Below are 25,764 nucleotides of genomic sequence, written 5' to 3'. Positions count from 1 at the left end.
AGAACAGACACCCAGATAAAGAGAGAGATATATGCCCGAAACCCAGATGGAGAGATGACAGAGACCCAGACAGAGAGAGATGCCAACGACCCAGAGGGGGAGAAAGGCCAAAGACCCAGAAAGACAGATAAAGAGAGACCAGAGACCCAGATAGAGAGAGATGCCAGAGAGACAGAGATAGAGAGATACAAAGAGAGGCCAGAGACCCAGATAGAGAGAGATGCCAGAGAGACAGAGATAGAGAGATAGAAAGAGAGGCCAGAGACCCAGATAGAGAGAGACCAGAGACCCAGATAAAGAGAGACCAGAGACCCAGATAGAGAGAGATACCAGATATAAATATAGAGAGATATAAAGAGAGGCCAGAGACCTAGATAGCTAGAGAGAGAGACCAGAGACCCAGAGAGAGAAAGAGAGACCAGAGACCCAGATAGAGAGGGACCAGAGACCCAGATAGAAAGAGATGCCAGAGACAGAGATAGAAAGAGAGGCAGACACCTAGACAGAGAGAGAGAACAGAGACCCAGAGAAAGAGAGACCAGAGACCCAGACAGAGAGGGACCAGAGACCCAGATAGAAAGAGATGCCAGAGACAGGGATTGAGAGATAGAAAGAGAGGCCAGAGATCTAGATAGAGAGAGATGACAAAGTCCCAGATAGAGAGATGGGGAGAGAGGTTAGAGACCCAGATAGAGAGGGGCCAGAGACCCAGAGAGAGAGAGAGAGAGACCAGAGACCCAGATAGAAAGAAAGAGAGGCCAGAAACTCAGACAGAAAGAGAAAAACCAGAGACCCAGATGGAGACCAGAGTGAGAGTGAGCTACCAGAGTTCCACAGAAAGAGAGGGGGAGAGAGCGCGCTAGCAGTAGAGATGAAGTGAGTAGCTGCAATCTGTACGTACCATTGGACCAGGAGGACCACTCTGTCCAGGAACGCCAGGAGTTCCTTGTTCACCCTGTCAACAAAAACAAGGATCAGTAACGTTAAGGGGTAGCACAGCAAGAAAATAGAGAGAGGCGAGGGAGGGGGCAACAGAGCGAGGGAGGGGGCAACAGAGCGAGGGAGGGGGCAACAGAGCGAGGGAGGGGGGAACAGAGCGAGGGAGGGGGGAACAGAGCGAGGGAGGGGGGAACAGAGCGAGGGAGGGGGGAACAGAGCGAGGGAGGGGGGAACAGAGCGAGGGAGGGGGGAACAGAGCGAGGGAGGGGGGAACAGAGCGAGGGAGGGGGGAACAGAGCGAGGGAGGGGGGAACAGAGCGAGGGAGGGGGGAACAGAGCGAGGGAGGGGGGAACAGAGCGAGGGAGGGGGGAACAGAGCGAGGGAGGGGGGAACAGAGCGAGGGAGGGGGGAACAGAGCGAGGGAGGGGGGAAACAGAGCGAGGGAGGGGGGAAACAGAGCGAGGGAGGGGGAACAGAGCGAGGGAGGGGGGAACAGAGCGAGGGAGGGGGGAACAGAGCGAGGGAGGGGGGAACAGAGCGAGGGAGGGGGGAACAGAGCGAGGGAGGGGGGAACAGAGCGAGGGAGGGGGGAACAGAGCGAGGGAGGGGGGAACAGAGCGAGGGAGGGGGGAACAGAGCGAGGGAGGGGGGAACAGAGCGAGGGAGGGGGAAACAGAGCGAGGGACGGGGGAAACAGAGCGAGGGACGGGGGAAACAGAGCGAGGGACGGGGGAAACAGAGCGAGGGACGGGGGAAACAGAGCGAGGGACGGGGGAAACAGAGCGAGGGACGGGGGAAACAGAGCGAGGGACGGGGGAAACAGAGCGAGGGACGGGGGAAACAGAGCGAGGGACGGGGGAAACAGAGCGAGGGACGGGGGAAACAGAGCGAGGGACGGGGGAAACAGAGCGAGGGACGGGGGAAACAGAGCGAGGGACGGGGGAACAGAGCGAGGGACGGGGGAAACAGAGCGAGGGACGGGGGAACAGAGCTAGGGACGGGGGAACAGAGCGAGGGACGGGGGAACAGAGCGAGGGACGGGGGAACAGAGCGAGGGACGGGGGAACAGAGCGAGGGACGGGGGAACAGAGCGAGGGACGGGGGAACAGAGCTAGGGAGGGGGGAACAGAGCTAGGGAGGGGGAACAGAGCGAGGGACGGGGGAACAGAGCTAGGGACGGGGGAACAGAGCGAGGGACGGGGGAACAGAGCGAGGGACGGGGGAACCGAGCTAGGGAGGGGGGAACAGAGCTAGGGAGGGGGGAACAGAGCGAGAGACGGGAAAAGGAGCGAGAGGTGGGAAAGGGGGCGAGAGGTGGGAAAGGGAGCGAGAGATGGGAAAGGAAGCGAGAGATGGGAAAGGAAGCGAGAGATGGGAAAGGAGCGAGAGACGGGAAAGGAAGCAAGAGATGGGAAAAGGAATGAGAGACGGGAAAGGGAGCGAGAGACGGGAAAGGGAACGAGAGACGGGAAAGGGAACGAGAGACGGGAAAGGGAACGAGAGACGGGAAAGGGAACGAGAGACGGGAAAGGGAGCGAGAGACGGGAAAAGGAGCGAGAGATGGGAAAAGGAGCGAGAGACGGGAAAAGGAGCGAGAGACGGGAAAGGGAGCGAGAGACGGGAAAGGGAGCGAGAGATGGGAAAGGGAGGCGGCAAAAGGAGCGACAGTTGGGAAAAGGAGCGAGAGGTGGGGAAGGAAGCGAGAGGTGGGAAAAGGAGCGAGAGACGGGGAAGGGAGACGGGGAAGGGAGCGAGAGACGGGGAAGGGAGCGAGAGACGGGGAAGGGAGCGAGAGACGGGGAAGGGAGCGAGAGACGGGGAAGGGAGCGAGAGACGGGGAAGGGAGCGAGAGACGGGGAAGGGAGCGAGAGACGGGGAAGGGAGCGAGAGACGGGAAAGGGAGCGAGAGACGGGAAAGGGACCGAGAGAGACGGGAAAGGGACCGAGAGAGACGGGAAAAGGAGAGAGAGACGGGAAAGGGAGCGAGAGACGGGAAAGGGAGCGAGAGACGGGGAAGGGAGCGAGAGACGGGGAAGGGAGCGAGAGACGGGGAAGGGAGCGAGAGACGGGAAAGTAAGCGAGAGACGGGAAAGGAAGAAAGAGACGGGAAAGGAAGAAAGAGACGGGAAAGGAAGTGAGAGAGACGAGAAAGGGAGAGAGAGAGAGAGAGACGAGAAAGGGAGAGAGATGGGAAAGGGAGCGAGAGACGGGGAAGGGAGCGAGAGACGGGAGTGAGAGATGGGAAAAGGAGCGAGAGGCGGGAAAGGGAGCGAGAGGCGGGAAAGGGAGCGAGAGACGGGAAAGGGAGCGAGAGACGGGAAAGGGAGCGAGAGACGGGAAAGGGAGCGAGAGACGGGAAAGGGAGCGAGAGACGGGAAAGGGAGCGAGAGACGGGAAAGGGAGCGAGAGACGGGAAAGGGAGCGAGAGACGGGAAAGGGAGCGAGAGACGGGAAAGGGAGCGAGAGACGGGAAAGGGAGCGAGAGACGGGAAAGGGAGCGAGAGACGGGAAAGGGAGCGAGAGACGGGAAAGGGAGCGAGAGACGGGAAAGGGAGCGAGAGACGGGAAAGGAAGCGAGAGACGGGAAAGGAAGCGAGAGACGGGAAAGGGAGCGAGAGACAGGAGCGAGAGATGGGAAAAGGAGCGAGAGACGGGAAAAGGAGCGCGAGACGGGAAAGGAAGCGAGAGAGACGGGAAAGGGAGCGAGAGACGGGGAAGGGAGCGAGAGACGGGGAAGGGAGCGAGAGACGGGGAAGGGAGCGAGAGACGGGGAAGGGAGCGAGAGACGGGGAAGGGAGCGAGAGACGGGGAAGGGAGCGAGAGACGGGGAAGGGAGCGAGAGACGGGGAAGGGAGCGAGAGACGGGGAAGGGAGCGAGAGACGGGGAAGGGAGCGAGAGACGGGGAAGGGAGCGAGAGACGGGGAAGGGAGCGAGAGACGGGGAAGGGAGCGAGAGACGGGGAAGGGAGCGAGAGACGGGGAAGGGAGCGAGAGACGGGGAAGGGAGCGAGAGACGGGGAAGGGAGCGAGAGACGGGGAAGGGAGCGAGAGACGGGGAAGGGAGCGAGAGACGGGGAAGGGAGCGAGAGACGGGGAAGGGAGCGAGAGACGGGGAAGGGAGCGAGAGACGGGGAAGGGAGCGAGAGACGGGGAAGGGAGCGAGAGACGGGGAAGGGAGCGAGAGACGGGGAAGGGAGCGAGAGACGGGGAAGGGAGCGAGAGACGGGGAAGGGAGCGAGAGACGGGGAAGGGAGCGAGAGACGGGGAAGGGAGCGAGAGACGGGGAAGGGAGCGAGAGACGGGGAAGGGAGCGAGAGACGGGGAAGGGAGCGAGAGACGGGGAAGGGAGCGAGAGACGGGGAAGGGAGCGAGAGACGGGGAAGGGAGCGAGAGACGGGGAAGGGAGCGAGAGACGGGGAAGGGAGCGAGAGACGGGGAAGGGAGCGAGAGACGGGGAAGGGAGCGAGAGACGGGGAAGGGAGCGAGAGACGGGGAAGGGAGCGAGAGACGGGGAAGGGAGCGAGAGACGGGGAAGGGAGCGAGAGACGGGGAAGGGAGCGAGAGACGGGGAAGGGAGCGAGAGACGGGGAAGGGAGCGAGAGACGGGGAAGGGAGCGAGAGACGGGGAAGGGAGCGAGAGACGGGGAAGGGAGCGAGAGACGGGGAAGGGAGCGAGAGACGGGGAAGGGAGCGAGAGACGGGGAAGGGAGCGAGAGACGGGGAAGGGAGCGAGAGACGGGGAAGGGAGCGAGAGACGGGGAAGGGAGCGAGAGACGGGAAAGGAGCGAGAGACGGGAAAGGGAGCGAGAGATGGGAAAGGGAGTGAGAGACGGGAAAGGGAGCGAGAGACGGGAAAGGGAGCGAGAGACGGGAAAGGGAGCGAGAGACGGGAAAGGGAGCGGAGCGAAAGACGGGAAATGGAGGGTGAGACGGGAAAGGGAGGGAGAGACGGGAAAGGGAGGGAGAGACGGGAAAGGGAGGGAGAGACGGGAAAGGGAGGGAGAGACGGGAAAGGGAGGGAGAGACGGGAAAGGGAGGGAGAGACGGGAAAGGGAGCGCGAGGTGGTGAGCGGAGCGAGAGACGGGAAAGGGAGGGAGAGACAGGAAAGGAAGGGAGAGACGGGAAAGGCAGGGAGAGGTGGTGAGCGGAGCGAGGGAGGGAGGAGCGGGGAATTACCTGGAATACTGTGAACAGTATCTAAGGAAAGCTTATTGGCATTGGACGCAGTCCAGAGAAGGTTCACGAGGTTGATCCTGAGTACGGAGAGATTTTCTTATGCGGAGAGGTTGAGTCAGTTAGAAACTCATTGGAGTTTAGAAGAATGAGAGCCGACCTGATTGAGACGTATAGGATTCTCAGGCGGTTTGACAGGGGAGATACTGAGGGGATGTTTGCCCTTGTGGGAGAGTCTAGGACCAGGGGCATAATATCAGAGTGAGGAGCTGCCGATCTAAGACAGAGATGAGGAGGAATTTCTCCTTTCAGAGGGCAGGGAATCTGTGGAAATCTTTACCAGAGAGCTGGAGAGGCTTGTTCGTTAAGTCCGAGATAGACAGATTTTTAATCAGTAAGGGAATCAGAGTTATGGGGAAAAGGCGGGATAGTGGAATTGAGGCTTATCACATCACATCAGTCATGATCGCACCGTATGGTAGAGCAGACCCAATGGGCCGAATGGCCTACTTCTGTTCCTATGTCTTATGGTCAAAAGGAGACTGAAGAATCTGGGATTTTTTTCCTCGGCTCAGAGAAGACGAAGGGAGATTTAATGGAGTTGATGATCAGGAGCAAACATTTTCAATAGCTGCGGAGAACAGAGATCATTGGCTGGAGGAGAGCTGTGGAGAATTGTGATCACGCAATGGAGTGATGCGAGGTGGACCACCCTTTCTCAAAGATTCAATAATATCTTTCAAAATGGAATAGGAGGAAGGCTGGAAGGGATGGGAAGCTGCACGGCAACCGGGACCGAGGTCGGCCTGAAACATGCTTGGAGTGTGTACGCAGGGAGACACTGACTCTGCAAGGATCCCCCCCCTCCGTCTCCACTGGCACAATGTAACTTACCAAAGCACCGGGAATTCCACGGAGACCGTCGGAACCGCGTTTCCCCGGGGTTCCTTGTGGACCGATCGCTCCAGTCTTTCCAGGAGGGCCCTTGGCTCCAGGTCCACCCTGAAATAACAAACACAAACAAGCGAATGAATCGTGAACGATACGGAAAATAGCGGGCCCAGGGCCCACAGGGCTGGGCGGAAAACCCTGCCATACCTCGCCCCTGCCCTCATTCCATCTCCCGCCCCTGCTCCCACCCCCTCCCTGCCCCCCGCGTCCACGACCAGAATTCTCCACTCATCCACTCTGAGAACCCTGGACTCTTGTGTGGTTTGCCGGTTTGGGCCTTTCAGGATGCCCCGGAAACCTACAGACTCGGTTCCGTCCGTTGCCTGTTAGCGTCACCTCGCAACAAACCACAAGAAATGGCACAGCTTTTTCTTGGCCACGGCCAGTATCCACAATCCCAGAAAGGGGCAGCGATTCAGGAGCAGGGGTCCTGGCTGATTGAATCCCTTCTTGCCCAATTGAGACTACACTCCAACTGCCATTCGCACCATACATGTGCCAGGCAATGAACATTTCATAGAATTTACAGTGCAGAAGGAGGCCATTCGGCCCATCGAGTTTGCAGCGGATCTTGGAAAGAGCAGCCTACCCAAGCCCACACCTCCACCCTATCCCCATAACCCAGTAACCCCACCCAACACTAAGGGCAATTTTTGGACACTAAGGGGAATTTATCATGGCCAATCCACCTAACCTGCACATCTTTGGACTGTGGGAGGAAACCGGAGCACCCGGAGGAAACCCACGCACACACGGGGAGGGTGTGCAGACTCCGCACAGACAGTAACCCAAGCCGGAATCGAACCTGGGACCCTGGAGCTGTAAAGCAATTGTGCTATCCACAATGCTACCGTGCTGCCCGTACCATCTCGAACAAGTTAGAATCAAATCATCGCGCATTCACATTCAATGGCATTACCATCGCTGAGTCCCCCACTATCAACATCCTGAGAGTTACCATTGGCCAGAAGCTGAACTGGACCAGCGATATAAATATTATGGGTACAAGAGCAGTCAGAGGCTGGAAAACCTGCCATGAATAATTCACTCCAAAGTTTGTCCACCAGCTACAAGGCCCAAGTCTGGATTGTGATGGAATACTCTCCACTTGCCTGCAGAAGTGCAGCTCCAATGACACTCAAGAGGTTCGACGCCATCCAGGAAAAAGCAGCCCCACTTGATTTGCACCCCACCCACAAATATTCACTCCCTCCACCACTGGCGCACAGCAGCAGGAGTATGTGCCATCTACAAGATGCATCGTAGGAATTGATCAAGGTTCCTTCGACAGCGCCTTCCAAATTCTTGGCTCCACCATCTAGAAGGACAAGGGTAGCAGGTACCTGGAAACACCACCACGTGGAGGTTGCCCTTCAAGCCCACTCACCATCTTGATTTGGAAATATATGACCGTTCCTTCACTGTCGCTGGGCCAAAGTCCTGGAACTCCCTCCCCACAGCAGTGTGGGTGTACCTGCACCTCAGAACCTGCAATGGTTCATGAAGGCAGCTCACCACCATCTTCTCAAGGGCAATTGGGGATGTGTAATAAATGCTGGCCGAACCAGCAACACCCATATCCCATTAAATTATTTTTTTCATAAAGCCTGGACAATAGGGGCAGCACGGTAGCATAGGCGTTAGCACTGTGGCTTCACAGCGCCAGGGTCCCAGGTTCGATTCCCCGCTGGATCTGTGCGAAGTCTGCACGTTTTCCCTGTGTCTGCCTGGGTTTCCCCCAGATGCTCTGGTGTCCTCCCACAGTCCAAAGACGTGCAGGTTCGGTGGATTGGCCATGATAAATTGCCCTTAGTGACCAAAAAGGTCAGGAGGGGTTATTGGGTTACGGGGATAGGGTGGAAGCGAGGGCTTAAGTGGGTCGGTGCAGACTCGATGGGCCGAATGGCCTCCTTCTGCACTGTATGTTCTATGTTCTTGTTCTAATATTTTACAGCTCTGCCTACATCAAGACTTGAGAGGGTCGCCATGCTGACCTGTTACATGTTCATCCAATGATATCATCTCTAGGTTCCATCTGCCCCATTGAACTGACAGGCTGCTGGACCTCCTGTGGTATTGCTCCCAGTAAAGTGATATTTCATATCAGCACATTAGACAATGCACAATGTTAATATGGCTGAATGGACTGACGGGTTGCTGAAGTATTTTTATTGCACTCATCAGGACAACACGAGAATACAGATTTCAAACACTCCCGACAACTTACACTGCAGGAGAAAAGAGGGCTGATTGGTTGGCAAGTCAACTCTTGCGTATGCTTTGCCGGGGAGAAAACAATGGGGGCCTGTAAGCCCTTTAAGGTCCAAATCGGTTGTTAGTTACAATATAATTGCTACGCCAATAGCCATTGTAGGATTATTGATAAGAGCTTGTAATGTGGCTCATTTACATTTGCTAGAAGTGCCATACTTTCACATGCAGGGTCCCGTTGTCTGCAAACAAAAGAAATATGTTCAAGCCTTGCGTCTGTTTTGAATTTCCCGAGAGCATGGGGAACCAATATTTCCCCCCCGTTGCTTTCCCCAAGGCAATGCCTCGGCCAGAGTTAATTCGCCAACCAATCTGCACCGTTTTTTTCCTGCAGTGCAAACTGTTGTCACTCCTTGAAATTTGGCATTCTCGTATTTGTCCTGAGGAGTGCAAAGGATGAAAAGCTTCGACAACATGCCTCTCTTGCCAGCGATACGTCTGTACTACCAAGCAAATAAACGTTATTATTCTGATGTTGGCACGGAGAATGTTCTAAGCTGCTCTCGCTCTCTTCCTCGCTGGCCTCACCCACCAAAATCCAGGACAGTGTAAATATCACATTGACATGACCCGGTGATCTTTGATCAGGGAACCTAACAGAGAGAGAATGCCTGTGTAGGGTTGCGGATGCAGAACCTACCTATTTTTAAAAATGATTTATATATATGGTTTACAGAAATGATTTAGACTTGAATGTACGGGGTTGATCAGTAAGGATGATACGAAAATTGGTGTGTTGGTAAATAGTGGGGAGGGTAGCCTTCGATTACATGAGGGTAGATGGGCTGGTCAAATGGGCTGATTAGTGGAAAATGGAATTCAATTCGGATAAGTGTGAGGTGATGCACTAGGGCAGGACAAACAAGACAAGTGAATACATGATAAATGCCAGGACCCTAGGAATCACCAAGGGATCTTGGTGTGCATGTACACCGATCCCTTAAGGTAGCAGACCAGATGGATACAGTGATTAAGAAGTCATATGGTATACTTGCCTTTATTAGCCAAGGCACAGAGTTTAAGAGCAGGGAAGTTACACTAGAGCTGTATAAAACGTTGATTAGGCCACAGCTAGTGTATTGTGTGCAATTCAAGAATCCACATTGTAGGAGAGTTGTGATAGCACTTGAAAAGTGCAGTGGAGATTTACCAGAATGTTGCCTGGGCTGGAGAGTTTTAGTGATAAAGAGGGATTGGATAGACTGGGGTTGTTTTCCTTGGAGCAGAGGAGACTGAGGGGATGATTAAGATGTATAGAGTTATTAGGGGCAGCTCCCAGTGCAGACAGGAAGAAACTTTGCCCGTTGGTGGAGGGTCAATAACCAGAGGGCATAGATTTAAGGCAAGGGGCAGGAAATTTAGAGGGGATGTGAGGAAAATATTGTTTTACCCAGAGGGTGGTGGGAGTTTGGAATTTGTTTCCTGAAAGGATGGTGGAGACAGAGACCACCCCCCCCGCCCCCCCATGACACGCACGTGATCCCAAGGCATACAAGGGTATGGGTCGAGTTGGGAAATGGTATTAGAATAGTTAGGTGGTTGTTTTTGACCGGAGCAGACTCGATGGGTTGAAGACTCTTTCCTGTGTTGTATGACTATGACTTTGCACTGGTACCAAAGCAGCGGCATAGCTTCCTAAGCGATTTGGCTCCGGGGACACTCCCTCATGTTCCTGAAAGGCCAGGGTGCCTCTTCCAAATGGTTAATTGACAAACAGAGCACAGAAGGAAGTGAGATAGGCTCCATCATGTCATCGAATCACCTCCATCACTGCAGCCTCTCCCTATCTCTACACCGACACGACTGAGCCACTCTATTCCCTGAAACCAGAACAAGAAGATGGATTCTTCGAATGTGTTACCTTGCTTCCTTTCTCCCCCTCCCGTCCCTCTGGACCGGGAATGCCAGCAGGTCCCTGTGAGAGACAGAAGTAAAGGTTCGGTGAACCAGGAGAAACAATCAGAGCAGACGAGATAAAGACATTGGAAAGACATTGCAATTGCCGTTGCTGCCAGCAAGCATCTCAATAAAGGCAGCTGATACCAAATGCAACACAGCGTCCCGTGCTGAATGTACAATAGCATTTAAACAGCGCACGGCACTGCTGCCCATTCTCACTCATTCTTACAAGCTCAGACAGCACTAACCCATACACAGATCGCCCACAACGCATTATCCTCACATACAGACCTCACATAGCCCGTCCACAGATACAAACCTCAAACAGCTCCCACTCATAGATGCAAACCTCACACAGCTCCCACACACAGATACAAACCTCACTCAGCTCCCACACACAGATACAAACCTCACACAGCCCGTCCACAGATCCAAACCTCACACAGCTCCCAAACCCCAGATACAAACCTCACACAGCTCCCACACAAATACAGCCTCACACAGCTCCCATACACAGATACAAACCTCACACTGCCCGTCCACAGATGCAACCCTCACACAGCTCCCAAACCCAGATACAGACCTCACACAGCTCCCACACAGATACAAACCTCACACAGCTCCGACTCGCAGATACAAACCTCACACAGCCCGTCCACAGATACAAACCTCAAACAGCACCCACACACAGATGCAAACCCTACACAGCTCCCAAACCCCAGATAGAAACCTCACACAGCTCCCACACAGATACAAACCTCACACAGCTCCCACTCACAGATACAAACCTCACACAGCTCCCACTCACAGATATAAACCTCACACAGCACCCAAACCCCAGATACAAACCTCACACGGCTCCCAAACCCCAGATACAAACCTCACACAGCTCCCACACACAGATACAAACCTCACACAGCTCCCAAACACCAGATACAAACCTCACACAGCTCCCACACACAGATACAAACCTCACTCAGCTCCCACACACAGATACAAATCTCACACAGCCCGTCCACAGATCCAAACCTCACACAGCTCCCAAACCCCAGATACAAACCTTACAAAGCTCCCAAACCCCAGATACAAACCTCACACAGCTCCCAAACCCCAGATACAAACCTCTCACAGCACCCACACACACATACAAACCTCACACAGCTCACACACACACAGATACAAACCTCACACAGCTCCCACACACAGATACAAACCTCACACAGCTCCCAAACCCAGATACAAGCCTCACACAGCTCCCAAACCCAGATACAAGCCTCACACAGCCTGTCCACAGATACAAACCTCACACAGCTCCCACACACAGATACAAACCTCACACAGCTCCCAAACCCAGATACAAGCCTCACACAGCCTGTCCACAGATACAAACCTCACACAGCTCCCAAACCCCAGATACAAACCTCACACAGCTCACACACACAGATACAAACCTCACACAGCTTCCACACCCCAGATAGAAACCCACACAGCTCCCAAACCCAGATACAAACCTCACACAGCTCCCACACACAGATACAAACCTCACACAGCTCACACACAGATACAAACCTCACACAGCTCCCACACACAGATACAAACCTCACACAGCTTCCACACAGATACAAACCTCACACAGCTCCCACACACAGATACAAACCTCACACAGCTCCCACACACAGATACAAACCTCACACAGCTTCCACACAGTTACAAAGCTCACACAGCTCCCACACAGATACAAACCTCACACAGCTCCCACACACAGATACAAACCTCACACAGCTCCCACACACAGATACAAACCTCACACAGCTCACACACACAGATACAAACCTCACACAGCTCCCACACACAGATACAAACCTCACACCTCCCACACAGATACAAACCTCACACAGCTCACACACACAGATACAAACCTCACACAGCTCTCACACACAGATACAAGCCTCACACAGCTCTCACACACAGATACAAACCTCACACAGCTCTCACACACAGATACAAACCTCACACAGCTCCCAAACCCAGATACAAACCTCACACAGCTCCCACACAGATACAAACCTCACACAGCTCCCAAACCCAGATACAAACCTCACACAGCTCTCACACACAGATACAAACCTCGCACAGCTCACACACACAGATACAAACCTCACACAGCTCTCACAGACAGATACAAACCTCACACAGCTCCCAAACCCAGATACAAACCTCACACAGCTCCCACACAGATACAAACCTCACACAGCTCCCAAACCCAGATACAAACCTCACACAGCTCTCACACACAGATACAAACCTCGCACAGCTCACACACACCGATACAAACCTCACACAGCTCCCAAACCTAGATACAAACCTCACACAGCTCCCACTCAGATACAAACCTCACACAGCTCCCAAACCCCAGATACAAACCTCACACAGCTCCCAAATCCCAGATACAAACCTCTCACAGCACCCACACACAGATACAAACCTCACACATCTCCCACACCCCAGATACACACCTCACACAGCTCGCACACACAGATACAAACCTCACACAGCTCCCACACAGATACAAACCTCACGCAGCTCCCAAACCCCAGATACAAACCTCACACAGCTCCCACACAGATACAAACCTCACACAGCTCACACACACAGATACAAACCTCACACAGCTCCCACACACAGATACAAACCTCACACAGCTCCCAAACCCCAGATACAAACCTCACACAGCTTCCACACAGATACAAACCTCACACAGCTCACACACACAGATACAAACCTCAGACAGCTCCCACTCAGACACAAACCTCACACAGCTCCCATACCCCAGATACAACCTCACACAGCTCCCAAACCCCAGATACAAACCTTGCACAGCTCCCAAACCACAGATACAAACCTCACACAGCTCCCACACAGATACAAACCTCACACAGCTCCCACAGATACAAACCTCACACAGCTCCCAAACCCCAGATACAAACCTCACACAGCTCCCACACACATACAAACCTCACACAGCTCCCAAATCCCAGATACAAACCTCACACAGCTCCCACACACATACAAACCTCTCACAGCTCCCAAACCCCAGATACAAACCTCACACAGCTCCCACACACATACAAACCTCACACAGCTCCCAAATCCCAGATACAAACCTCCCACAGACAGATACAAACCTCACACAGCTCCCACACCCCAGATACAAACCTCACACAGCTCCCACACACAGATACAAACCTCACACAGCTCCCAAACCCCAGATACAAACCTCACATAGCTCCCACACACAGATACAAACCTCACATAGCTCCCACACACACATACAAACCTCACAAGGCTCCCAAACCCCAGATACAAACCTCACACAGCTCCCACACAGATACAAACCTCACACAGCTCCCACACACAGATACAAACCTCATACAGCTCCCACACACAGATACAAACCTCACACAGCTCTCACACACAGATACAAACCTCACACAGCTCCCAAACCCCAGATACAAACCTCACACAGCTCCCACACAGATACAAACCTCACACAGCTCCCACAGATACAAACCTCACACAGCTCCCACACAGATACAAACCTCACACAGCTTCCACACAGATACAAACCTCACACAGCTCCCACACACAGATACAAACCTCACACAGCTCACACACACAGATACAAACCTCACACAGCTCTCACACACAGATACAAACCTCACACAGCTCACACACACAGATACAAACCTCACACAGCTCACACACACAGATACAAACCTCACACAGCTCTCACACACAGATACAAACCTCACACAGCTCTCACACACCGATACAAACCTCACAAAGCTCCCAAACCTAGATACAAACCTCACACAGCTCCCACTCAGATACAAACCTCACACAGCTCCCAAACCCCAGATGCAAACCTCACACAGCTCCCAAACCCCAGATACAAACCTCACACAGCACCCACACACAGATACAAACCTCACACATCTCCCACACCCCAGATACACACCTCACACAGCTCACACACACAGATACAAACCTCACACAGCTCCCAAAGCCGATACAAACCTCACACAGCTCGCACACACAGATACAAACCTCACACAGCTCCCACACAGATACAAACCTCACGCAGCTCCCAAACCCCAGATACAAACCTCACACAGATACAAACCTCACACAGCTCACACACACAGATACAAACCTCACACAGCTCCCACACACAGATACAAACCTCACACAGCTCCCAAACCCCAGATACAAACCTCACACAGCTCCCACACAGATACAAACCTCACACAGCTCACACACACAGATACAAACCTCACACAGCTCCCACTCAGACACAAACCTCACACAGCTCCCAAACCCCAGATACAACCTCACACAGCTCCCAAACCCCAGATACAAACCTTGCACAGCTCCCAAACCACAGATACAAACCTCACACAGCTCCCACACAGATACAAGCCTCACACAGCTCCCACAGATACAAACCTCTCACAGCTCCCAAACCCCAGATACAAACCTCACACAGCTCCCACACACATACAAACCTCACACAGCTCCCAAATCCCAGATACAAACCTCCCACAGACAGATACAAACCTCACACAGCTCCCACACCCCAGATACAAACCTCACACAGCTCCCAAACCCCAGATACAAACCTCACACAGCTCCCACACAGATACAAACCTCACATAGCTCCCACACACAGATACAAACCTCACATAGCTCCCACACACACATACAAACCTCACAAGGCTCCCAAACCCCAGATACAAACCTCACACACCTCCCACTCAGATACAAACCTCACACAGCTCCCAACAAAGATACAAACCTCACATAGCTCCCACACACACATACAAACCTCACACCGCTCCCACACACAGATACAAACCTCACACAGCTCCCAAACCCCAGATACAAACCTCACAGCTCCCACACAGATACAAACCTCACACAGCTCCCACTCAGACACAAACCTCACACAGCTCCCATACCCCAGATACAACCTCACACAGCTCCCAAACCCCAGATACAAACCTTGCACAGCTCCCAAACCACAGATACAAACCTCACACAGCTCCCACACAGATACAAACCTCACACAGCTCCCACACAGATACAAACCTCTCACAGCTCCCAAACCCCAGATACAAACCTCACACAGCTCCCACACACATACAAACCTCACACAGCTCCCAAATCCCAGATACAAACCTCCCACAGACAGATACAAACCTCACACAGCTCCCAAACCCCAGATACAAACCTCACACAGCTCCCACACAGATACAAACCTCACATAGCTCCCACACACAGATACAAACCTCACATAGCTCCCACACACACATACAAACCTCACAAGGCTCCCAAACCCCAGATACAAACCTCACACACCTCCCACTCAGATACAAACCTCACACAGCTCCCAACAAAGATACAAACCTCACATAGCTCCCACACACACATACAAACCTCACACCGCTCCCACACCCTAGATACAGGCCCCATATAGCGCCTTGCTGTGGTGGTATGTATTAGGGGTATTACGGTACCCAGTGATGCCGAGAGGCTATTGGTGGACAGACACTGGTCCCGATTGGATCTGCTGCCTACTGGCTCCACCCAGTAAGGCGGAGTATAAGAACCCGGGATCTCCCAGCAGCCGCATTCTGTATCCGAGCTGCTGGGGAACAAGTCTGCGTAATAAAGCCATCAATTGACTTCATCTCATCTCGCCTCATGAGTGATTGATTGTGCTACACTTGCACATCAAGAGTCAGAGACTGCTGTCTAAACTCTTCCTGTGTGCCGAACACTGCTGGGAATCTTTACTTACCCTTTTGCCTGGTGGACCGAGTGGGCCCACTTCACCAGTTGGTCCAGGAGAGCCCTGTATGGTGGGGAAAGAGAGGGGGAGATTCATCAGTCAATATGTTGAGCAGCCCGATATAATGCAAGAATTGTGCACTCACTCCATCATGACTTACTGCTTGTCCTTGCTCGCCAGTCTCTCCCCTGTCACCTTTGGCACCGTCCTGACCCTAAAAAAGGGAGAAGAAATTAAAGGCAGATCAAAGTATGACTACAATGAATCAGCCCTGCTTTCACTGCCTTACTCAATCGCTGTTGAAAAGAACGCAGGCAATATCAAGCTTTGAACTGTCTCAAATAGTGTCATTTCTGCCTTTTCCAATCCTCGAGACATGGGTCCCACTTCTCAATAATACAGGCATCACCAGCGAGGGGCACGCCCAAGGGGCGTCAAAGCTCAGAGGGGTTAGACCCAGAGCTCAGATTAGCCAAATCCCACAATAAACGAGTATTCACATCTCGAACAGCCAGTCTATTTATAGCATCAGTGTGCGTATCTAGAACAACCTTTATATACATAGAGATATCATTCATATCTAGAACAGCGTGAATATATCGGGAGCGATATTCACATCTAGAATAACCAGTCTATTTATAGGATCAGTGTTCATATCTAGAATAACCTGTCCATACGTAGATCTATCATTTATATCGAGAACAACATGTCTATATATACGAGCGGTATTCACATCTAGAACAACCTGTCCATATATTGGAGCCATATTCATATCTAGAAAAACCTGTCTAGGAGCAGTTTTCACATCGAGACCAATCTGTCTATACATTGTAGCAGCATTCACATCTAGAACAACCTGTCTATATATTGGAGCAGTATTCACAGCCAGAATAGCCTGTCTACATATAGGAGCGATATTCACATCTAGAAAAACTGTCTTTATATATAGAAGCAGTATTCACATCTAGAATAACCTGTCTATTTATAGGATCAGTGTTCATATCTAGAATGACCTGTCTATATGTAGATGTATCATTCATAGCTAGAACAACGTGTCTATATATAGGAGCAATATTCATATCTGAAACATCCTGCCGATATCGAGAGGGGCAGTGTTGCGTAGGAATGGCGACTACTTATTGGGGCAGTATTCACAGCTAGAACAGCCTGGACTCCAGAATTAATCTAATACAACAGCCTGCCCATCTATAGAAACAGCAACAAGAACACTCTGTTCATATCTTGGAGCAATGTTCACATCTAGAAATTCTCTTTTCAAATGTTGTTATTAAACAATAGCTCGATGAGAAGTTGGCCAAGCCCATTGACACTTACACGTGGTCCAGGTTCACCGCCAGGGCCAGGGTCACCAGGGAAACCAACAGGACCCTACAGGCAGAAAAGAGATGGATTAGGTAAGAGGTGAAAAATCTCACAGCATCAATCAGTCAGACAGCCTGTAGGTGTACGTCTGATTTGCCAGGGCTCGAATCGAACCCAAAGATCTTGGATTAATGTTCAACATCTAAGCCACTTGTGCCCAACTGAGCTCCTGACTCTGGTCTTTGTAGAACGACAGGCTTTAAGTCAATGCTGGATGCACACAGAACTGCTCATTGCAATTCCTAACAAAGGCATGTTCACCTGAAACTTTTAAACATGCTTCGCATTTCTCTCCACAGATGTTGCCTGACCTGCTGAGTAATTTTCCAGCATTTCCAGTTTTTAATTACAGTTGAGGCCTTTTCCTGAGGCTGGTACTTATGGAACATAGATCAGCCGCTCGGCTCTTTGAAAGTTAAATGCATTTTTAGAAGTTACAGAAAGAAATTTGAAAATTCAACCATCAGGCAGATTTGCGGCCCACTTACAGGGTTGCCCTTGGGTCCATCGTCACCAGTGGGCCCTTTGGTACCTGGAGGCCCAGATTCGCCCGGTTGTCCGGATTCTCCTTTTTCTCCTCTTTCGCCCCTTGGACCCTGTATTTTGATGGAAAATAAAACGCATGGAAACAGGTAAGTCATCGGCTTCAGGTTAAATCAATGTTAATTTATTTCAAGTTTCACTCCATCTGTTTTTCTCTCCCCACCACTCCTCTCCCAGTGTCGCACCCTCTCCCGTTGGGCTACAGTTCCTGTGGGCATCTGGCCAGCATCCAGCCAATTCATGTCAGCGGCCCCTCTCTCACTCGCTGAGCAGGCACGGACACAGAGGAACAGCCCAGATTGTGTATCCGTCCGTAGCCCAGTATTCCGCGCTCCTGCAAATACTCCCGCCGCTCCGGAGGTGGGGACCAGAGCTCCCAGCAGGATGGGCAGCCGCTTTATTTCACCTTGAGTGAGAGAAAAACACAGCGGCTTGACGAGGAAAGGGAAAAAAATATGTCCCGCGTCTCTTCGCAGAGGTGCAATCACATAAAAATAGGAGGCCAGGCAAAGGAGCAGCTATTAGGTGTAGCGGTTTGATAGCCAAAATTTCAAACCATTACCTTGGATTGGATTTGTGTTAATCAGCTTTGAATGGGTCTGGAAGTGTGCATTATTCAGTCAGCGTGCTGCAATGAAACAGCCCCATTGTGAAAGGTGTTTCATATATGCACAACATTTAGAGGCGTAACAGCAGAACTGCCTATTTCACTCAGGGTGGATTTAACTGCCTCGCACGCGAGTGGGATCGTCCGCTTCTGTTGAATGTCAATGGACCTTTGGCTGGACTGTCGACTTCCCCGTGGCAGGTCCCGCCACGACGGGGGCCGCAAACCCCTGGCCTCGGAACTTCCACCGCTCCAAGTCACCCCACGGTCAACCCACTGTCAGTTGGTCAGGTTCTAGATTTATTTCTTAGCCCATCCGGTGCGTCTCAGGGCTGGAGAAATTGTGACGCCCAGAAGGGCTCCCGATGGAGTTACATACCTTGCGCCCTGGAAGGCCTTGGATCCCTGGAGAGCCCGATTCCCCAGCTTCACCCTAAAGAGAAGTCAGCAGTTATTACAAGATCTGAGCCAAATGGTAATTGTAGAACCTCAATCAATATTCTTTTATCCCTCAAGATCAATTTACAATGGAGCACCGTTATAATCCAGAAAGCCAGGCGGCGAAGGATAGAACCGGAGCCAATCTATCCGCACTTTGGAAGCATTTATTCACAGAGATGCACATTACAAGCATGCACCTCCTAATCCCGCCCCCATATATTCTACTTTAATTTTACTTATAGTTACTCAAGTGAATCCCCAGTTAATGCCCACCAGCTGCATATAATTAAGTACAATTAAGATTGTCAGAGTTATAAAATATAAAAATAAATAGCAAAATTATTGAAATACATATTCCAGTTAAAATGCGATGCTTTCTCTATTGTGTTTCTATGTTTTTACTTATCCCCCAGCTATAGTGCAGTCTCTACGATTTACTGGTTGTTTAACTCACGGGTCAAATAAAATTATAACATCCTCTTATTCACAGTCACTCCGAGGTCTCCAAACCAGAGCCATTCTCACCCCCCTTAATCTAAAGGCTTTGAAAACCCAAGCACGGCTCAGTCATCTCTTTTGATCTTATGCTCTTATGTTATTTCCAGTCTTGTCCCTTCATTTGCAATTACCCCAATCCAGCAAGAAAAACAGTGAGAGAGCTCCAGGAACAGCAGTAGGCCATGCAGCCCTTCGAGCCTGTCCCACCATTGTCTGATCTGTGGTCCTATTTCATATACCTGCCTTTGGTCCATATCCCATATAAATAACATTCAGACATTCCCCTGTCCTTTACTTTAGGGGAACCTGACCAACCTGGCTTTGAAAGCAGACCAAGGCAGGCCAGCAGCACGGTTCAATTCCAGTAACAGCCTCCGCGAACAGGCGCCGGAATGTGGCGACTAGGGACTTTTCACAGTAACTTCATTTGAAGCCTACTTGTGACAATAAGCGATTTTCATTTTTTCACTTTAGTCACCTCTTCAAAAAACTCAATAAGATTAGTCAGGCATGACTTTCCCTTCACAAAGCCATGGTGGCTCTTGCTGATCGACCAAAATTGTTTGAGGTGTTCAGTTACCCCATTCATAGAATTTGCAGTGCAGAAGGAGGCCAATCGGCCTATCGAGTCTGCACCGGCCCTTGGAAATAGCAGCCCGCGCCCGGAACCCAGTAACCTTTTTGGACACTAAGGGCAATTTTTCATGGCCAATCTACCTAACCTGCGCATCTTTGGAATTTGAGAGGAAACCGGAGCACCCGGAGGAAACCCAAGCAGACACGGGGAGAACGCGCAGACTCCGCACAAACAGTGACCCAAGCCGGGAATCGAACCTGGGGCCCTGGAGCTGTGAAGCAACTGTGCTAACCACTGTGCTACCCTGCTGCCAAATATATTTCCTGATTATAGGCCCCAGCAATTTCACCACCACAGCTGTGAAGCTAACCAGTCTGTAATTCCCTGGTTCCCTCCTTTCACTCTTCTTCAAAAGTGGAGTGACATGTGCAATTTTCCAATCCAGAGGGACGACTCCTGAATCCAGGAAACTTCGAATGATTATAGTGTCATGTGAGAGTGCCGTTAAGAACTGGGTGTTTATCAAATAGCTGTCATGGATGTGCCTTTAAGAAATGGGTGTTTATCAAATAGCTGCAGTGATGTCAGAGTGCGGGTGGAGCTGGGCTGTCTGTCTGCTTTACTTTAGTTTTTGAGCAGGCAGCTACAATGTGTTTTAGTTTTGTTTTCCGAGCTGGATAGCTGCAGGCAAAGCAAGCAGCTGTATAATGATCTCTCTCTGCAAGCTACAGGCTGTCGTCAGCTCATTTGAGGATTTCAAAGTAACACCGATTCCTGTCGAGAATTTAAACCTGCTGTCTTTCTGTAAAAAGGGTCTTTGAAACTTATGGCTGTTGTGAGGAAAGTTATGAAGGGTTACTTATAGTATATTGTATCTGTGGGGATTATTGGTGTTGATAGTTGTTAAGATGTTTCCTGTGGGTTCATAATGTGTTACCTGGATTCATAAATAAACATGGGTTTGTTTTAAAAGTACTTTAGATCTCTGTTGCATCACACACATAAAGTAGGCTCTTGTGCTCCCCATAACCACAATCTATTAAAGGTTATAGGGCAGTTGAACCCCATAACACACTCTAGGGCCCGTAATAATAGTTAGGGCATCTACAATGTGCTCCCCTACTTCCTTTAGCCTCCTCAGATAGAAAGTCACAGCCTAAATTGTTCCAATTTGCATAAGTGTCATTTCTCATCTTCCTCTGCCACCAGTCATTGTGTGCGCATGTGTTAGTGACTCCAACTTTTCTTAAGTTCCAGAGTAATTGTGTGAATAAAACCAACCTTTACTTTTTAAGTACAAAAAGCTTGGCCGTAAGGTTTTTTAAATTTAATTATCCATCCCCAAATGTGAAAATAAGTGCACTCGTGTACAATTCACAGGTGACTTTGGGGAAGCCACCCATTAAGTTGCCCATGCACATTCATATAGGTTGCAAATAGCTGCACCTCTAGCACAGATCCTTGTGTTACCCCTGCCAGCAATCTGAGAACACACTGATCTATACTCTGTTTCCTCTTGTCCTCAATGTGGGCCAACTTAGCCACAGAAGGTGCAGGGGAAAACTTCTACCAGGTCACCTTTCAGCTGAGTCGAATGCAAACCCGCCACATTTCTCCTGTTCTCCGCTGAGACTAACTTTTCCGACAGCTTACCTTTTCACCGATGGACCCTAAATTGCCGACGCCTCCAGGTGGACCTTGGGGACCCTGTGGTGGGGGAAGAGGGGGAAGGATAAACACAAAACACATGACAGAAAGGGGAGGTCAGAGGTGAATACGGCCAAGAGTCGGTAAAATGTGCATTCAAATTCTGACAAATAGAGCTGAACTTACATCTGCCCCGTTTGGACCGGCAGGGCCTGTCGGACCAGGAGGGCCAGGTGGACCCTGTGAAGAGGAAGGCAAAAAGACTCGTAACTCTTAGGACATTGTGAGGGGAGGGGTTGGGGTGTTAACTGCAGAATTTCAGAGAGAGATTGGGAGAGCAAGACATAAACTCACCATGGGACCAATATCACCAGTTTCTCCCTTCGTGCCAGACGGTCCAGGCATTCCCTACGATATAAAATAACACAAATCAGCTCCTTGCTGTAGAGTCTCAGCCAGACAATACATTGTTCGGTACAGAGTGGCACAGTGTGGGGGAGAATGTAGAGTAGCAGAGTGTGGAGGAGGGGGGAGGGGTGGAAGGGATCGGAGTGCTGGGGAGGGGATCATAAGGATCAGAGTGCGGAGATGCATGGGATTGTAAGGGATAAGAGTGTGGGGGAAGAGGATCATAAGGGATCGGAACACAGGGGTTGGGATTGTAAGGGATCAGAGTGCCGGAGTTGGGGCTCGTAAGGAATCAGAGTGCAGGGCAGGTGATCGTAAGGGGTCAGAGTGAGGTGAAGGGGATCATAAGTGATCAGAGAGCAGGGGAGGGTATTGTAAGGTATCAGAATGCAGAATAGGAGGGGAGAGTGAGGAAGTCTCAATAAGAGTATTGCATCCAGTTCTGGGTGTCACACTTAAGGAAAGACGTGAAGGCAGTGGAGACGATGCTCAGAAGATTCAAGAAAATGGTTCCAGGGATGAGGTTCATCAGCGATGTTGACAAACTGGCAAAGTTAGGACCGGTTTCCTTGCAGAGAAGGCTAAGAGGAGGTTTGATTGAGGTGTCTAAAATCAGAAGGGGTTGTGGAGAGAAGACTGGGAGAAATGGTTCCCATTGGTGGAAGAGCCGATAATAAGATGGTACAGATTGATGGTATTGGCAAAATCAGCAATGGTGACGTGAGGGGTAATTTTTTCACACAGCGAGAGGTTAGGATCTGGAATGATCTGGCTGAGAGTGTGGAGGAGGCATTTTCAATCATGGCCTACAAGCGTGAATGGTATTACTTTCTGAAAAGAAATAATGTGCAGGATTACGGGAAGAAGGCAGGGAATGACATCAAGCCTCCTCCATCCGGCAGGATATTCCGGCCCAACCAAAGTCAATGAGGTTTCAAATGGCTGCCCCCATTTCCTGACTCCATTGGGGCAGGGGGCAGGAAATTCCACCCCAAGTAGACTGCTCTTTCATGGAAAGTCAGTGCAGACAAACGGGCTGATTGGCCCCTCCTTCTCTGTGACAATGCTGCGATCCTCTGGGCAGGGGTCGTGACGGAGAAAAGCGGAGGAGGAGGAATCGTAAGTCGAGGTAGCATTGTGAGACACATCGTGAATTGAGGTAGCACTGTGAGGGGCATCGTAAGGTGAGGTTGCACTGTGACGGACATCGTAAGGTGAGGTTGCATGGTGAAGAGCATCGTAAGGTGAGGTTGCATGGTGAGGAGCATCGTAAGGTGAGGTAGCACTGTGAGGAGCATCGTAAGGTGAGGTTGCATTGTGAGGAGCATCGTAAGGTGAGGTTGCACTGTGAGGGACATCGTAAGGTGAGGTTGTACTGTGAGGGACATCATAAGGTGAGGTAGCACCGTGAGGGGTATTGTAAGGTGAGGTTGCATTGTGAGGGGTATCGTTAGGTGAGGTTGCACGGTGAGTGACATTGTAAGGTGAGGTAGCACTGTGAAGAGCACTGTAAGACAAGGTTGCACAGTGAGGAGCATCGTAAGGTGAGGTTGCATGGTGAGGAGCATTGTAAGGTGAGGTAGCACTGTGAGGAGCATCGTAAGGTGAGGTTGAATTGTGAGGAGCATCATAAGATGAGGTTGAATTGTGAGGAGCATCATAAGGTGAGGTTGCACTGTGAGGGACATCGTAAGGTGAGGTTGCACTGTGAGGGACATCGTAAGGTGAGGTAGCACCGTGAGGGGTATTGTAAGTTAAGGTTGCATTGTGAGGGGTATCGTTAGGTGAGGTTGCACGGTGAGGGACATTGTAAGGTGAGGTAGCACTGTGAGGGGTATTGTAACGTGTCCCAAATCCCCCCAGTGTGTCCCCATCGCCTCCACCCCCGTGTCCCCATTTCCCCTCCCATGTCCAAATCCCCGTGTCCCCATTCCCCCCCCCCACTGTGTCCCCATTCTACCCCAACCAGTGTCCCCATTCTATCCCCACCCAGTGTCGCCCCCCCCAGTGTCCCTATTCCCCACCACAGTGTCCCCATTCCCCCCCCCACAGTGTCCCCATTCCCCCCCCCCACAGTGTCCCCATTCCCCCCCCCACAGTGTCCCCATTCCCCCCCCCCGTGTCCCCATTCCCCCCCCCCGTGTCCCCATTCCCCCCCCCAGTGTTCCCATTCCACACCCCCCACTGTCCCCATTCCCCCCCGTGTCTCCATTCCCCCCACAGTGTCCCCATTCCCCCCCCCAATGTCCCCCATTCCCCCCCAGTGTCCCCATTCCCCCCCAGTGTCCCCATTCCCCCCCGTGTCCCCATTCCCCCCCCCCCCGTGTCCCCATTTCCCCCCCCCTGTGTCCCCATTTCCCCCCATGTCCCCATTACCCTCCCCATGTTCCCATTCCGCCCCCCCCCCGTGTCCCCATTCCCCCCACGTGTCCCCATTCCCCCCCCCCGTGTCCCCATTCCCCCCCCCTAGTGACCCCATTCCCCACAGTGTCCCCATTTCCCCCCCCCCAGGTGTTCCCATTCCCCACATGTCCCCATTTCCCCCCTTGTCCGAATTCCTCCCCCAGTGACCCATTTCCCCCCGTGTCCCCATTTCCCCCCCCAACGTGTCTCCATTCGCCCCGTGTCTCCATTCGCCCCGTGTCCCCATTCCCACCGTGCCCCCATTCCCCCCGTGTCCGCATTCCCTCCCATGTCCCCATTCCCCCCCATGTCCCCATTCCCCCATTCCCCTCCATGTGCGCATTCCCCCCCGTGACCCCATTCCCCCCAGTGTCCCCATTTTCCCCCCGTGTCCCCATTCCCCATGTCCCCATTCCCCTCCATGTGCGCATTCCCCCCCGTGACCCCATTCCCCCCCCCAGTGTCCCCATTCCCCCCCAGTGTCCCCATTCCCCCCCCCATGTTCCCATTCCCCCCCGTGTTTCCCATTCCCCCCTGCCCGTGTCCCCATTCCCCCCAGTGACCCCATTCTGCCCCAGTGACCCCATTCCCCACACAGTGTCCCCATTCGCCCCACAGTGTCCCCACTCTCCCCTCCATTATCCCCATTTCCCCCCACCCGTGTCACCATGCCCCCCCGTGTTCCCATTTCCTCCCAGTGTTCCCATTTCCCCCCCGTGTAACCCATTCCCCCCTTTGTGTCCCCATTCCCCCCTTGTCCCCATTTCCCCCCGTGTCCCCGTTCCCCCCCCGTGTCCCCATTTCCCCCCGTTTTCCCATTTCCCCCCGTTTTCCCATTTCCCCCGTGTACCCACCCCCCCTCCGTGTCCCCATTCCTCCCCACCCATTTCCCCATTCCCCCTCCACCGTGTCCCGATTCCCCCCCATCCGTGTCCCCATTCCCCCCCAGCCGTTTCCCCATTCGCCCCCACCTGTGTCCCCATTCCCCCCCACCCGTGTCCCCATTTCCCGCCCCACCATGTCCCCATTCCCCCCCCATATCCCCATTCCCCACCCCCCCATGTCCCCATCCTCTCCCCCACCGTGTCCCCCCCGTGTCTCCATCCCCCCCACGTGTCCCCATTCCACCCCCCCGTGTCCCCATTCCCCCCCCCCGTGTCCCCATTCCCCC

General features: G+C 52.2%; 1 protein-coding gene across 7 annotated transcripts in view; it reads right to left on the bottom strand.

Annotated features, from left to right (window-relative positions):
- Positions 1–25,764, bottom strand: part of LOC140390254 (collagen alpha-1(V) chain-like) — a 409,209-nt gene that overhangs the window by 29,855 nt on the left and 353,590 nt on the right. For all 7 annotated transcript variants that reach the window (XM_072475252.1, XM_072475254.1, XM_072475255.1 and 4 more), the window contains 11 exons: positions 22,137–22,190; positions 21,969–22,022; positions 21,789–21,842; positions 18,999–19,052; positions 17,958–18,065; positions 17,422–17,475; positions 16,247–16,300; positions 16,096–16,149; positions 10,198–10,251; positions 6,009–6,116; positions 902–955 (listed from right to left, as the gene is read on the bottom strand). In XM_072475252.1, coding sequence (XP_072331353.1) covers positions 902–955; positions 6,009–6,116; positions 10,198–10,251; positions 16,096–16,149; positions 16,247–16,300; positions 17,422–17,475; positions 17,958–18,065; positions 18,999–19,052; positions 21,789–21,842; positions 21,969–22,022; positions 22,137–22,190 — 702 coding nt within the window. The remainder of the gene's footprint in view (positions 1–901; positions 956–6,008; positions 6,117–10,197; positions 10,252–16,095; positions 16,150–16,246; positions 16,301–17,421; positions 17,476–17,957; positions 18,066–18,998; positions 19,053–21,788; positions 21,843–21,968; positions 22,023–22,136; positions 22,191–25,764) is intronic.

The sequence above is a fragment of the Scyliorhinus torazame genome, chromosome 14 (assembly GCF_047496885.1).
Source record: "Scyliorhinus torazame isolate Kashiwa2021f chromosome 14, sScyTor2.1, whole genome shotgun sequence".
Taxonomy (NCBI): Eukaryota; Metazoa; Chordata; class Chondrichthyes; order Carcharhiniformes; family Scyliorhinidae; genus Scyliorhinus; species Scyliorhinus torazame.
This window is presented reverse-complemented; position numbering and strand designations above follow the sequence as displayed.